Below are 16,221 nucleotides of genomic sequence, written 5' to 3' on the forward strand. Positions count from 1 at the left end.
CACCTTCATCAACAAAGCTGTACTTTACAGTGTTGAAACATCATAATCAACATCATAATCGGGCCGCAAGAGACAGTCTAAATGACTCCTGCAGGACCACAGACACAATAGGAAACAGAGGACAGTAAATCTCACACACACAAACACACACATATAAACACACACACACAGAGCACCCCTACAGACATCCCTGCCCTCATCTTCTTCCTTCGTGACTAAGGAACTTCAAACCTGTAATTTGAGAAATGCTCTGCCGAAGGAATGCAATAAATCTTGTGACAGCAAAGGGAGCAGAAAGGGAAAGAAGAGGAGAAAAAAGAAAGAAAAGCGTCAGGCGCGAGTAAGTTTCCTCTTCTGCTGTGTGTGTGTGTGTGTGTGTTTGAGGGTGGGGTGTCAGTGTTAACTGATACAGGATCAAGCTGGGTGGTCTGGGACCTACACATACACAATTTTTGTGTACAAATAAACTTAACCCCCATGCCATTGTGGTCACCCCTCCCACTGCTTTTCTCTCCATCTCTGGTCTTCACAGCTGCACGGTGTGCGCGTGTAAACACCATGCACATTCAAACGTGTACGAGTCTGCGCTCCTCCCTCTCCAACAGGGTGACTTGAGTAATTGAGTGCTGCTATTAGGAGACAGTAACGATCAGATAATAGCTAGTGTGGAGAAATGATTACAAAGATCTAACTCAAACTAACAGTCGACATCACACAAAGTAATTTAAATCATCACCATCAAAATGGTTTAAAAACACCCAAATAACAGATTCAGGGGTTTAAGCAGATCTGTCTTTATTCAGACACAATTTAAAAAAAAAAAAAAGCCTATGAGAAGAGAGTGTGAAACCATCAAGCAGCAACCATGCTTCTGATTGGTCGGTCAGCCGGTGAATTCGTTGTCCTCTGTGTTTTGCTGCTCTGTGACTGGTTAATGAGGTGATGCCACTTCTTCCCTGTGGGAGCTAGATCTCCATCAGCTGGTCTGTTCCAACAATGACCTCGTTAGTCCTTTCAGCTGAAGAAGAAAGAGAAATGAATTAAAATTATATCAGAAAAGAAAAACAGGAAATCAAAGGCGGGTTTTGCTGTTGTGTGTAATTCAAAATTCAGGTGTTTTTATGGTTTAGAAAGCTGGAGGATCCTTCAGATTTATAAAACCCTCCCAAATAAGACTGGATAAACAGAAAAATGTGTATAGCATATTGTGGCGAAAATAATCCCATCTTAATCTTATTCAATATGATATTCTACCATTTTCTGCTACTACACACAACCACTGTCGGAGTGAAAAATGTTTTTCGTTATCCTGTTCACTGAAGGAATTTATTGTGGTGAATACAATCAGCAATCAGCACTTTTTTACTGAACACATTTGGAGATCAAAACTTGATATGTCCTTGAATTTTAATGTGATAACTTTCAAATGAATAAAAAGCAGCTAATCACAGATAGATGACAGAGTAACAAAATCATAATTTTCAGAGGGCATGTCCAGCTGTGGTGTGTTAAATGTGTGTTTAAAGTGGAGATGAAATGACAAATGCCTTTTAACCCTTTAAGATCACATCCCTGGTTATATTGTGCAAATATTTAACAATATATACCAAAAAAGTACAAAAAAATCAATTTCTTTGTATTCTTACATCAAAATCCAATCATGTTTCTTCCTGTAAAACAAAGTATGACGTGTGCTTACGTATGTTTGAACCAACCCGTTTCAACCATGACATCCGCGCGTCAATCAGTCTTCAACTTTTAGCGGCACAGAGCTAAAATTTATTATGACATGCTCACTTTTCAATGTTCAAATTAAATTCCTCCCAACTTTATGTCCTGCCTGTCTATCCCGTTTCACTCGAAAATCCATCACAATACAGAAGTTAGATACTCTCGAAATGCTGTTTCATCTGGACTTTAACCAACATCATATACTGTTTATATATATGTACTATTACTGTTAATGAATCTGCACTGAAGACCTAAAGAACTTCACTGCTGTTTTGGCACAATTTATCTGATTTATTACAACTTTCAAACACAGTACTTTACTGTTGACTGAGACTATACTGGCATCCAAGATTTGAGACCTGGCTTCCACACAGCACTGCAATAACAGACTGACCAATCGAACATTTTAATCAGGATTACAAACACGGAAGCTGTAAAAATGATCTTGTAAATTTGGTATTAAAAACTGCATTACCACACATGGATAACCCAAACTTTGCCAACAAATCTAAAGGCAACAAAATAATTCTAGTAATGGAATACCTATCCAGTTCATTGTGATACCATACTGCTATGAATGTAACACAATGAAAAGCCTGACAGCTGAGAAGTCGATCTACAGTTTATAGTTAACGGGCTACAACATGCATATCTGCTTTATGGTCCTTTAATTTATTTGAGATCAGTCCCAGAATCAGTTCAAGTGTGGTAAGACTTAGGTCACCCTGACCGCTACTTGAACCCAACAAAAAGAAATAGATGATGCTTGAAACCAAGTCTGCCAGCATTTTCTCGCTATCTCTCTCAACCCACAGCCGGTTCAGCATGAAGAAAGCAGCCGCTACTCCTCCTCACATCCTTCCATCCCTCCGCCCATCCCCGAGTATCGGTACTGATCCAAAGCAAACGGTGGCAGAGACTAATGTTCCATCCACACAGACAGGTTTTAGTGTGAAGGAATCTGTTGCTCGGAGCAAGTTTATCCTCCGCAGTGTGGAGGGGAGGACAAATGGAGCATGGGACAGGAGGAGAGGGGGGTGACTGGACAGAAAGGGAGGAAAGGTTACTCAATTCGGGTTGATTGATTTGTCAGTAACTAATATAGTGTTTGAATGTCTTAATGTGTTGACAAATTTCTCATGCTGGGCCAGTGACAAACATGAGAAGAAGCCCGAACTCTTGCCAGACTGAAAAACTAAGAAAAGAAAAAAAGCCATGAATAAGACTGAATTGCTTCTGAGTGTCATCTTCAAGAGACAGATGGAGGGAAAGGAAAGAGTGTGGATCTGTCTCTGTATGAGTACTGTATCAATGCACGTGTATGTGTGTGTATTTATCAAAGCACCCAGAGCAGAGGTATGTATCTATTAAATATCAACACCTGGCAGACCTGTGTATATATGCGTGTGTGTGTGTGTGTATATTGTATGAGTTTGTGTGTGAACTGTCAGGGTGGTCCTTAACTGCTAACAGCTTCAGCAGTAGAGTGGGTGTGTGTAATGTCTTTAGCAGCCTACGGTCATCTAGCTAGATTGGTGGCAAGAGACAATCCTGCACTTTATTATGATATAAAGTAAAAAGGGGGGTTAACAACCATTCCAGCTAATTATTTTAAATGTATTGGACTACTACTCATTGCTCTCTTTTGTTGATGTGCACTACTTAACATGTTGAGTAATAAGAGTATTCTGTACAGACATGTCACTTAGATAAACCTTCAGGTGTGTCGTTAGCCCGAGATTATCAGAAAACATGAGCTAAAGAAGAAGAAGATCTTGCTCTTTTTGTAGTCTATATTTCATCTTTCCCTGCTCAGGGTAAGATAGACTTTAATATCCACCACATGTGTGTCCGCATTTGCCAGAAAGCTAATGTGCCAAATTTTTACAATAATGAACAACACTATGATTCAAGAGCAGCTACAGTTATATCCCCTATTTGTCCTGGAAGAAAGATCGTTCTTCTATTGCTCTTCCTAAGCTTTCTCCCGTTTTTTTTTTTTTTTCTTTTAATAAAGAGTTAATCTGTATCCAAACCGAGGGTCTAAGGATAAGAGGGTGTTATTTGATGTACATATTAAAAAGCCTTCTGAGACAAACTTGTGATTTGGGGCTACATAAATAAACTTGATTTAACTCCACTATATCAAGCAGATCCATTTTAACAATCTGTTGAAGGGCCAATTTAATAAAGTTGAAGAGATGAATTGAAAAAAACTGAAATGATGAGGAAAGAAAATGTGGTATGAAAACAAAACTGTGTGTCTGTGTGTGTGTTCACACACACACAAAAAAAAACATATACATCAAAATGCAAATTTTTGATCCATCAGAGAGACAAAAGACGGAGCTCTGATACTGTGTGACTGAACTTTGGCTATACAGTGTGTGCAAAACAATTATGCAACCAGGGCTCCAAGTTTCCAGTGTTCAATAACATAATGTTAGCAGCTATCTGCTGGCCAGTAGTAAAACGGCTGCCAACAAAAGCAGAAGCACTTTTGTTACAGTGATCACTCACTAGATGCTTCAAAAAGTCTCAACTGTTTCAAACATTTTCAGGCGAGTTTAGCTCAAATTCAAACTGTTGTTACTTAGAGCACCCTGTTGTTCACTCAATTAGGCTGCTCAGTCTGGTAGCCGGGCTTGCTCTCTTTCTCTATACGTGCGCGTGTATATGTGTGTGTGTGTGTGTGTGTGTGTGTGTGTGTTTTGGATGTGGCTGGAGGCTGCTGCTGTTGAATTCCGGGTGGTCCTGTTCTGGCCCTGCTCTCTAACCTCTCCATCAATGTGACACACACACATACACACACACGCACATACACACACACATACGCACACACAGCTAGCTTTGGGGACAAGAGGATTAAGGAAATAAAAAAAAAAAAAAAAAATCTCGGACAAATCTCTCTATCACACAGACTTCAGAATTAAGAAACTTTCCTAGTTGGCTAGAATGCTTGGCACTTAACAACGAAGGAGGTGGGGGGGTGGGGGCAAAGCTGTTGTATTGAACGGTTAGGTGTTTCTGTTATTTTGTCCAACCTGTGTTTATCCCGCTCCTTTCATTTAGCGGTGTAGCTTTGTGAAAGCAACCTTTGAGGACTAGTATAAGGCGTTCACTGAATTTGGGGATGCAAAATGGTCAATTACTGTATGTTTTCCTACATTCAAATACTCAAAAATCAAAAAAATGTACATTCACGTTGTTGAGCAAGGTATCATCTGCTCCCACTTACAGTGAGAAGAAATTAAATAGTACACTTGATCAATACAATAAAAAGAAATTAAAAATAAAACATTTTGAGGCCATTTTTTGTTTGCTATGTGTGTGTGTGTGTGTGTGTTCATGCTAGTGGGCCTCACCTTCTGGTTCGATCCGTTGTCCGTTTCCCACCAGACAGTATTTGAGATCTGCCCCTCGGCCGATAACAGCATTACTGCAGATCACGCTGCCCTGGATATTACACCTGGAAACCAAATACACAAGTAGCATTAACCACATTCTTATCATATTCAAAACTTCATGTATAATGTGCGTAGGGTGCATTATAATATTACATGGGTGGCCAGCAATGCGCCGTGGAGAGCCAAGAATCTTGTTGGTTTTTATTCATACCAATCTACTGATTAGCACTCCTACATCAAACTGCTGAGGTGATGAGTTGGAGTGAAAACTTGCAGACTGCTGGCTTGCAACCCTTGAACAGTCATCGTTTATTGGCTCTGAGATTAAAGATAGGCTAATTTACCTCAGGGATTAATAAAGCATAATTCATTCTACTTCATTTGATGCTTCCCATATTAAAAGTTAAATGAACTACTCGACAATATTCCTTTTAAGAATATTTAAACCTCATTTTCTACGTGCAGACCTGAAAGAATTGAGCCAGTCGCTCATTTCTGGTACAAACTGATAGTTTACGAGCTCTTGAGTAATTAAAGATGAATATTTTGCTGGGACGGGTTTGTTAGTGTTAAAACATAATTTTCCGATTGCTACTGTTTGCTCTTCAGGGCCCACTGGACGGTCAAACATGTTTATGGTTCATGTTCTGTTTTCTTCCTTGGAGCTTGTACACACACACACACACACACACACATACATACAGTTCAGAACATTGATACTGGGAGCTGCCCAGTACAGCCACAGCCTTCCGCTGAGCTTCTCCACTTGTGCAGTTGTGGGTTGAGTGCCACACTTGAGGTCAAACTCATAGTAGGGACAATGAGGCAGTTTCCCCGTCACGGATCCTCCCACCTGCTCTGGACCCTCAAACGTACCCAATCAACTGAACTTAATGACATGACATTAGCATATATATTAAAGAACAACAGCAGCCCACGCTGTGTGCGCCTGTGTGTGTGTGTGCGCGCGCATGTTAGGACATTGTTGGCACCGTGCTAAGGTCCCACCTGAGCTGGCAGTGCCAACCCACCATGCACCCTCACATTCGGCCAGACCATCACCATAAAATTCTTGGAGAGGAGACACAGACAGTCTTGTGTGTCCTGTGTCGGCTAACCGTGGAGGGCATGTATATGTAAGTGTGTGTGGGATAGAGAATGTGTGTGTGTGTGTGTGTGTGTGTGTGTGTATGTGTGTGTTTCAGCAGCTTGGGGAGACCAGCGGAGAATGTTGGTCTTGCCCAGGCAGTGACGCACACACCCTTGGCCCTCTGCACCTCACACACAGACAGGTTTGTATTGGCCCATTCTATTCAGGTGGTTAGGCCTGGAGGGAGAAATGTGTGTGTGAGTGTGAGTGTGTGTGTGTGTGTGTGTGTGTGTGTGTAAGTGACTGCCTAGGAGGTGGTGGTAGTTGGTGATGGGAGATTACAAGATTCAGAGTTTTGTAACATTAGAGAGAGAGGGAGAGAGAGAGACCACCAAAGAAGCTTCAGAGCTGAAACACCACTAATTACTAACACCAGGGCTCCTCCTTGCCATGACCCCCCCATCCTCCCTCCCTCTCTCTCTCTCACACACACACACACACACACATACACACACGCACACACACACACGTCAACCCCCACCTCCTGTGCCAATCCCCCTGTAAAGTTGACCCCTACTATCCCCCTTCCCAAACATGCAGCGCTTTGTCAACAAGCTCTGGTCAGCTCCAAACAAAGAAACCAGAAATGCAAGGGGTTTCTGCGACATGGCCGGGGTCTGCTAATCCCCTCATACTGGCTCTTTCTTTCCTTCTTTCTCCTTCCTTCTTATGTCCTCAAAGAAAGAAAAGAAAGAATTGCAATTTCTTTCTTGCGTGCTAGCTTGCTTTTCCCCTCGCTTCTTTCTTCCCTTCTCCCGTCTCTCTCGTTCTTTCATGCCTTTGTGCGGGCACCTAACATGGGCATGATGAGGGTCCCCATGCTGGCTGGCTGGGGTCCCTGAAAGGCTTAAGAAGAGATGGAGAGAGACAGAGAGAGAAGAGAGAGAGATGGCGTTGAGGCCTTGATGGAAAGAAAAGAGAGGGAGGAGTAAGAAATTGAGATAAAAGAAAAGGAGCCTGTGAATGAGTGCATTAAAATCTGGACTGGAGGCCAAGATGAGTCTCTTTCCACCGGGGCTTCTGGCTAAGAGACTGAGAAGATCAATCTACATGCTAATTCTACAGTAGCTACTGCGTCTCTCTATACAAGTCCTCTTTTGTTGAAACCAAGCAGTCAATTTTGACCACTTAAACCAATGGCTGATCATGACGCATCACTAATCAGAGAGTAAAACCAGCGACACCGGCTTTCTTTGCCCTTTCCCAGTTAAGTCATGATGTTGTGACTAAATATCTGCAATATCCTTGATGGTCCTTCCATGATTTTACTCAACAAAAAGGTGTTGTTACTTTTCAGCAAAGAAAATTTGCTGAAAAGTAAATTTACTGCAGTGGAAGTTTCTAAGGATAAAAGCATCCCGTTTGCAGAATTTGTTGCAAAACATCTGTGAGAAATTTGTGACATTACGCAACTTTATAGCTGCAACCAATTGTTATTTCCATAAGTTAATCATTGTTTATGTTAATCCCTTTGTTATCTACTGAATAAAATGTCAAAAATAATGTCAGTGAGCTATCATAAGTTAAAAAGAGTCTGAGAAACAGCCACAAAAACACAAAATGTTCAATTTATAACATAAGAGATGGAGGAAACCTTCACATTTGTGAAGCTGTGTTGCACCATCAAAATCAGAATTGATACATTTTATGGCATTTGATTGTGTGATTGATCAATCACTCATTTCCGCTATACCAACATTTGTGAGATAATTTCTCAAATAGCCAAGACTTTCACTGTCTGGAGTACACCTTTCAAAGACTCAGTGGGAAGAACCAGTGGGAACTCTGGTAAAGGCGAGTAAATTAGTGGTTAAATGAAATATATGGATGTTGTGTGTTTCAGTTCACCAGCTTTGTGTTTGTTTGGAACTGGCCTCCGGGTGGTTGCACACCAATAGCAGCATTGTTAACTCAGCGCTCCCTGTTTGACCCCATAGAGCACAGAAAACAAAACCTGTTACACCTCCCATCAACACACACACACACACTCACACACACACACACGCACACACACAGGAGTGCAGTGATTGAAAAAATAGGCACCATTGCTGTCAGACGTAAAAATGAAAAGATTTAAAGGATAAGGGCTAAAATTAGTTTTCCAAGTTGAGACTACGCATCCTTTAAAAATATAAGATTAGTTTTGAGTGGGTGATGGTGATGAGACTCAGCACATAAATCATGACACAAAATTTCAAGTCATGAAAAAACATGACATCTGGATAGCGATTAAAGATGCTTTTAAAGTTTTTCCTGGCAACATAAGATGATTCTTTTTGAAACCTTTATTTACTAAATTCCGCTGCTTTGTCGAACACACAGTATGCATGTACTAACTGAACACTTGAGAAACGCTGACGCGAGGATTAAACCTTAATTCATAAACATGCCTCGAAGGTGAAATTCTTTTTCAGGCTAAATTAATGTCTTCCCAAAAGCACTTCAAAGTCAAAGTCATCAACGAGTGTGTGCATGTGTGTGTACGGATGTGTGTGTTCTCACCCCTCCTCGATGGTAACCCCGTGCATGATGATAGAGTTGGTGACTTTGACCTTCTCTTTTACAGTGGTGGAGTTTCCGATAGTGGACCTCTTTATGGAAGTCTTATCCGCTACCTGGCACTGCGCCCCGATGATACTGTCGGATCCCATCTGAGGGAAGAGTGAACGCATACACGAAACAGAAACATTAATCACAGAGATGCACACAAAAACAAGCTTCTCAGATGCTGAGGTGTATCTCTGAGAGAGGTAATTATGAGGGAGCTGTGATAAATTGAAGACGATTAGCAAAACAGATAATTAAGATGGAGATGCAACATAACCGAAATCTGAACAAGTGAAGAATGATACTTCCTGTTTATTACACTTACCTGACATCTCTCAGAAATAACAGCAGATGGGTGGACTGCTGGATCCTCGAACAGCTTTGGAGCCTAGCAAGGAGAGGAGAGAAGGAAGAGATGAGATTAAAAGCCCATGGAATACTTGAAAAATGATTAAAAACACTTTAAATACGCCTCTAGAGGAACTGGGCCATTGGGTCAAATGTACAAAACAAAATAAGCATGAGAATCTAGACTCTAAATACCCTCTGGACATTATTTGGAGCACGCTTTTGTCCGACTCACCAGTCGGTTTGCCTCTATGTAAGCAGCTAGGGTGTTGACGCGGTAGCAGAGGCCCTGGTCCATAATGTGAACGTAGCAGCGGAGCTTTCCTCCGTGGTAAGCCTCGCTCATGTCACCGCGATGGTCGTTCCAACAGGAGCGTTTCTGAGCCAGCTGGAGGAGAGGCTCGTTGCATGATGAGATGAGGAGCTCTGCTGAGAGGCAGGAGGAGAGGAAGGTAGAGCAGCAGTAGGCGTTAATATGACGATAGCTATGTTAATAGCGTTTTGGGGAATTTTGTGTTTTCTTTGGGCAGACTTGTCATTTTTCGGTCAACTTGTTACATGGTCTGTCAGTATTAACTTACAACAAAAGCCAATATCTACATATTCTCCATGCTGAGGATTCAGAGCGATCTTAAATAGGTTACAGTTCTGTGGCTATTAAATCTTGCTCTTCCTCTGATTTTGAAGTATGAAGTTGTCATGTGTCAGTGCATGTGAGTTTGTCTGTGTTTAACACTCACCATGGTTCGTGGAGCCGTCATTCATTTTCTGGTTCTGATCATCTGTGTTGTCTTTGATTTTATGACTATTGGTTGTTTTGGAAAACTGCTTACGCACCAAATACGGCACCAGCTCACCGCGGATTGATGAGATTGACCTGCGATAAAAGAAGAGGAAAGGTATAAGTCTCAACATGCCACAAATGTGGAGCACACTACAAAGTCGTCAGTATCACAGGGAGACAGGAAGCCATTGATCCTGGTATAATTTGCTGTCTTTAGACCTCCTAATTGTTACTTGGTGCAGACAGGGTAACAGTGAAACAGTAAACGAACAAGTACATTTAAAGAGTAAGCTACTTTCTGGATCAGTAAGGTGTTTTGAATCCAAGTCCATCTTAAAACAATAGTCAGGTGCCCATTTAAACATTGAAACATGTTTTGCTTAATTTGCTTCTGCACAAAAATGTATTTACAACTTTATCTGAAGCTCATATGAAGCTTCAGCTGTCCGTTTACAGTCTTTTTAGTGCCAAATTCCGTCTTTTTGCTACTATCCTTCCACCTCTGCTTAACAGGGAAACACTGTCAAGGGGAATTTCATATTGAAAAGTCTGTAACTTTTAAATACTTTTTTTTTTTTCACAACAAGGACTCTGGATTTTGGCCCCCATCACTTACATCATAAGTGCATTAGGAGGGGATCTTTTAATGGCCATTGATAGCAGGAGGAACGATTACAGTGAGCAAAACCTGTTTAAATGCACAGCTGACTATTGTTTTAAGACAGACTTGAAAAATTGCGAACCTGTCGTTTAACTCAAAATCTTTGCCACATATTTGCCTTTAACTTGCAATACCATTGGCAAGTGTCCAGCTACTATTTGTGCTGGATTCCTATATCAGCAGAAAGGAGAAGACGTCAGCTGTGCCAGACAAACCAAAGCCACTGCAGCGAGATTATACTACTTCATGTCATGTCCAAAGAATACTACTGTCTTGGTAGTCTTTGAGAAGGTGATGTAACTACATCAGAATCGTGTCACGAATAAAAATCCATCTTGTCAATTAGAATTGAACATTCATCCAGACCACAGTGTAAGTAGTTGTATATTTTTATTACCTTTACACTTTATGAATAGCAAACAAGAAGCCAAAGGGTGCTTATGTACCATTATAATTAAAAAATAATTAAGTAGAGGAAAAAGAAACACGTTTTAAAAATGTGGTGAATGATGCATAACGCAGTTGTTACTTAAAGTATGTTTTTAAAAAATAATATAATGATAATTAGCACCTCATTTCCTTATGAGGACTTAAGCAAATAAAGCTGAATCATGCTTTCAAACGTGGAGGTAATTTCCCCATCTTCATTTATTTTTCCTCCTCTTTGCACTATGCTGTGCTCAGCCTTCCTCTCCACCACCACCACCCCTCCCCCGCCACCCCCTCACTCGCTCTCTCTTGCTTTCTTTAAAAAGGGAGATTAGAATTTCCATCTGAATGACAGGAGAAAAACAACAGTTACTCTGTCCATTTCTCCTTCAGTGTGTGTGAGGGAGAGAGAGAGAGAAAGAGCATGGAAGAGCAAGGAAGAAAAAAGAGAGAGGAGCAAAGAAAAGAGCTGAAGAAAGAAATGAGTCATCAGACAAGAAAGATGATATATGGCGGCTGCAGAGGGTGCATTAGTTATGTAATGATGTAAGATTTATATCAACATCTCTATGGCAAATTATTGTTTGTGTAAGTGTAATTCTCGCCATTACCAAAAATATTCATCAGGGATGAAGAGATGGAGTATAGTTCAGGGAGAATAACAGCTTTTAAGAAAATTGGCCGATTTGAGTTTGTGTGTGAGTGTTGCCTTGGCTTTGGGTTTATTTATGTGTGGACTGAAACTACTATGGTGAAGACATGCTCCATGGACAATAACACATTTTCACAAACTGACCTTTAACCAAAACTTCCAAAACCGCTCCAAAATATATTTCAGAATACACATGACTACAAGAACTCATCACCACCCTGTTTTGAGTCACGTTATTGGGCATGCTTAATATTTTTGTTAGCAGTCTTATAATGCGTTACCCCACATCTCCTCTGAAGTGTATACACTGTTCCAGCAGTCATTGTGGTTGGGAAATGTGAAAGGTCTTTTGACAGACTTTCAGCTAGAGGGCCTTTAGCCTTAAGCAGAAAGCCAGGTTGAAATGTGTTTTGGGATCGGTGGAGACCAGGTCAGATCTATACTTGAAAATGTTTTCAGACGACTGACTAGTTAACATGATTGTGGCATGATATTTTGTGACACAAAAATGCAAAAATGCACATTGTGGAGATTAAATATGGATTGCAGCATCAGCTAAATCTTATCAAGAGCAGCTTTTTTCAAAGCTGGCCCGTTGATCAGAGCAACGAGCATGCTGCATATAATGTAGAAATAACATTTTTGGCTTTGATAACTGGGGTGTCTTTTCACTGAGTCTTTTGGCCAAGCAGTCAAAGGATGAGATCCTCATCCGATGTTTGCAAACTTACCAGGAACTGCTGTTTTTCTTATTTTTCTCCTTTTCCTGGAAGTCATCCTACCGCTAAATATCACTTTACATTATACAATGTAGCTTAACAGCAGCACTCACCACATTTACTTTGGAAATGACTACGCTGTTTGGAGAACAGTAGCCCAACCAGGTTTCTTCCTTATCTTTAGGAGGATATTCTTATAAAAGGAGAGTCTATCATTTCCATTTTTGTATAAAAATCTCTAAGAACTTTCTGCTGTCATTGTTTATTTATAGTCACACTTCCTCAGAAAGTTTGGGAGTGTATCAAACCGCAAGCTCTATCTTGAAATAAAGTGAATCATGATATCTTCCTAATGCCTGTCATGACTAATACCAGCTCTTTGTGCTGAGCATTTAAAGGATAGGTTTACAATTACAGTTGGTTAGACCCATGATCAACATGATGTGCTGCTCTCATCTTGATCATATAGATCCTTTTTTTTTTTTTTTACTGTTTAGAGTTTAGCCATGCATCTAGAGCATGGGCAGCTACAGAAGGCTTCCTGTGACACTGCTTCACTTCAGAGGCTAAAGGCCTAACAGCCTGCCTCAGTGGCACATAGTAAAACAAATTAACACCTCGCTAGAATACCCTGCTAACAGGACCTTTCAAAGCCTTACACACCATGTTACCATTTTTAACACTTGCTACAGATTAAGCAGTGAATGTGAGTTCATGTTTGCGTGACTCTGCGGTGTACGCATGTACTTCAAGTTTACATGCAAGTCTATTAGTCGATACTGCTCAGACGGCAGACATAAACATTGGTCATTTTTTATCATTTAAAAAAAAAATCAGGATCAAAATTCAAGGTTGAGTGGCTTATTGTGTAAATATATGTGTATCTATTCATTAGAGCTCAGAAATAAGTAAAAAAAAAACTCACTTGTTCTCAGTAAGAAAGTCCACCACTGCTTTTTTCAGACAGTAGAGGTGAGCGTCCACTAGGCCTGTTTTGATGTGCATCCTGGGATGTCTGCAGGACACACAGAGACACAAGGAGGGAAATTTTTAGCAACGTATTCATCAAGTTGTCATGCTTTTGACATGAAATGAAGGAAAAAAGTTAAACAGCACAAAAATAAAACATAATTCACAAAGTCTGGAAAACTGACGCATTTAAGGAAGATTACAGTTTTTTGTTTTTTTTTCGTCAGAAAGTGACTTTGTGGACTCCCACTGCACTGCTTAGATGCACCAGTTTCATGAGGAACAGCTTAACTCTGGCCGCTACTTGCTTTGATTCTTTTCATCACATGCTGTTTTTACGTTTTATGTTTGCTTCTCATTTACTGAACACCCCTTTTAATTTACCTCCCCTTTGGAGATAGGACAGGAACATTTGATGGAAACCAGACACAGCTATAGGCTTACATAAAAGTCAGAGAATAGTGACATCTGTCTATTGTCCTGCGTCAGCTACCATAGATGTCACCCCGCAGAGCTGCTGCCAGTGAGACAGGTTTATGTTGACTGGGGTGGGGGGTCCATCTGCACGCACACAGACACACACACACACTCACGCCCTGATGCATTCACACATTTATTCACACGCAGACACACAGTGGCCCGAGTTTGAAAATGTGACATTTACGAAGCGAGAGCCAAAGAAAACCATTTCATCCTCCAGGTTTCAATAAACAAATCCACCCTCACCCTTCACCCTCTCTGACTACCTATCCTCCTCTTCCTCTGCCCCTTCAATCATAATTCAATCAAAGGACCATACCAGAGCTTTTACATGTTTTAGCCCATTTACTACAAATCACATATACTATCCATTAATACTAACCATGGTTCAAAGCATGCTGCAGTGATTTGGATTTTTGAAGTTGTAAAAGCAGATTGATTTGAAAAGCCTGCATCTCATTACCACACAACAATAACGTAACTTTGACTAAATTAAAAGCAGACATGATGTTCACTGTTCACAGTAATGTTTAGTTCTGAGCAAGTTGGTTTATAATTCCATACTAAAATATGTAAACTGATGGCTGCCTGGAAAAGAGAAACAAACACATTTTAAAAAATCTGACGCCCTATGGTATGCACAGACCATCTGGGTTGTAGCCAATATTTAATTATAATAATTCTCCCCTCTGCCACTAGGACCGGCACAAGGAGAGGGTGTGATGGGAGACACCAAAACACTACTGTTGTGGATCATGTAAGAATCATGGAAGTTTTGTACTATCTGTTTTATTCTTTTCATATACTGTGTATGAACTACCTATCTAATCTGTTTAATTCCAATCTGTTAAATTTCAATCATGTTGATATTTTTATTTATATTTTGTTCTTGCTACTCTTATATAGCTCTTCATAACTGTGTATCCATATCAGCCTAGTTTGCACAGTAAATCAGTACATTTTTCTTTCTTAACTTAGGTTAATCTATTTATCTACCGTTTTTTCTCTGCATTTATCTATTTATCTGATTGTACTTATTGTAAATACTTTACCTAAAAGGCACATCCAGTCATCAACAGTTTTGCATCAACGGCATCATCACTTTTAGTCATTGCTACTTAAATTTTATTTTTGTTTTCTTAGATTTAGTTTTCTCTTTGCGGTGGTTTATTACATATTGTCTGTTATCTATTGGTTATATGGTGCTGCTACGACACATGAATGTCCCTTGGGATTAATCAAGTATCTATCTATATTTCTCAGTCTATTTATCTTATCATGCTACCGTTTGTTTCACAGTTGTGCTACAAATGTTTGACTAATTAAAAGGAAAAACCAACATAAAGTGTCTTAGTTGGGTGGTGGTGGGTTCCTAGAACTTATTATACTTCCATACTCCTTGATTTGGTCTTTTTATGATTGTGGTTGTTTTCATATACACATATATAGCAGACCATTCATTAAGCCCCCATGCCCGGTTTGGATTAGAAGCAAATGCATTTGTATTATTTCCACATGTACTTGCAGTATTTAATCAAGGATTTCCTTTAATGCGTCATCTATACATTATTTTATATATTTTATATATACACACAAAAACATGACAACTCTAAGTTTCAGGTGATTATACACCAATAACCATATAATTATGAATATCATATTCAATTTCTGCCAATATATTTCCTCTAAATTCTACATACTGGTCCTTTAAAAGCTGAAACTCACCTCTGATCATTTATATACACACACACACACCACACAACCACAAGAAACCGGTTTAAAAAAATCTCTCAACATAACAGTATTTATCGCCTGAAGTAACCACAGAATAAACTCTAGAGTTCTGGATTTCTGTAACCCACCAGTAGGTAGTTTTACAAGATCGGACTGTTTTGCAGATCATTTCCATCCAGCCACAGGTCGCTTCGTCAAAGCACACACACACACACACACACACACTCACACTCACACTCTTCCTTTATGATCTGGATTTTAAATGTGCACACTGAGCCTTATTCATGAAGCATTTGTACACACTGATTTGATCTTAACTTGGTCGTTTGCACAAATAATGAACATTTTCCAAGGACTTGTTTTGGCTCTAGTTTTAAATCAATCCACTTTTTTTTTTTTAATACCTCTGCACTTCTGTGCTGACAGAGCATTCACAACACTAACTATTCCTGCTGCTTAAATGTGAAAATATAAAATGCTTTAGTCTTATCTCAGTTAAAGTCCTTCTGTTTTCGTTTGAGAGGTAGTTTGCATGAAATGGTGTGTCTGATCTTGTGCCACCTCCTAAACTACTTGCATCTATCCTTTGGAACAGTCTGCTTAAGCCCAT

At 40.0% G+C, this 16,221-nt stretch overlaps 1 protein-coding gene across 4 annotated transcripts in view; it reads right to left on the reverse strand.

The window, feature by feature from the left end:
* Positions 1 to 770: 770 nt before the first annotated feature.
* Positions 771 to 16,221, reverse strand: part of eif2b3 (eukaryotic translation initiation factor 2B, subunit 3 gamma) — a 38,263-nt gene continuing 22,812 nt past the window's right edge. For 3 of the 4 annotated variants that reach the window (XM_067605792.1, XM_067605794.1, XM_067605793.1), the window contains 7 exons: positions 13,354 to 13,443; positions 9,924 to 10,060; positions 9,419 to 9,612; positions 9,161 to 9,223; positions 8,791 to 8,939; positions 5,097 to 5,200; positions 771 to 1,018 (listed from right to left, as the gene is read on the reverse strand). In XM_067605792.1, coding sequence (XP_067461893.1) covers positions 966 to 1,018; positions 5,097 to 5,200; positions 8,791 to 8,939; positions 9,161 to 9,223; positions 9,419 to 9,612; positions 9,924 to 10,060; positions 13,354 to 13,443 — 790 coding nt within the window. In that variant the 3' untranslated portion in view covers positions 771 to 965. The remainder of the gene's footprint in view (positions 1,019 to 5,096; positions 5,201 to 8,790; positions 8,940 to 9,160; positions 9,224 to 9,418; positions 9,613 to 9,923; positions 10,061 to 13,353; positions 13,444 to 16,221) is intronic. The other variant, XM_067605795.1, reaches the window with a different exon arrangement.

Source organism: Thunnus thynnus, chromosome 12 (assembly GCF_963924715.1).
Source record: "Thunnus thynnus chromosome 12, fThuThy2.1, whole genome shotgun sequence".
Taxonomy (NCBI): domain Eukaryota; kingdom Metazoa; phylum Chordata; class Actinopteri; order Scombriformes; family Scombridae; genus Thunnus; species Thunnus thynnus.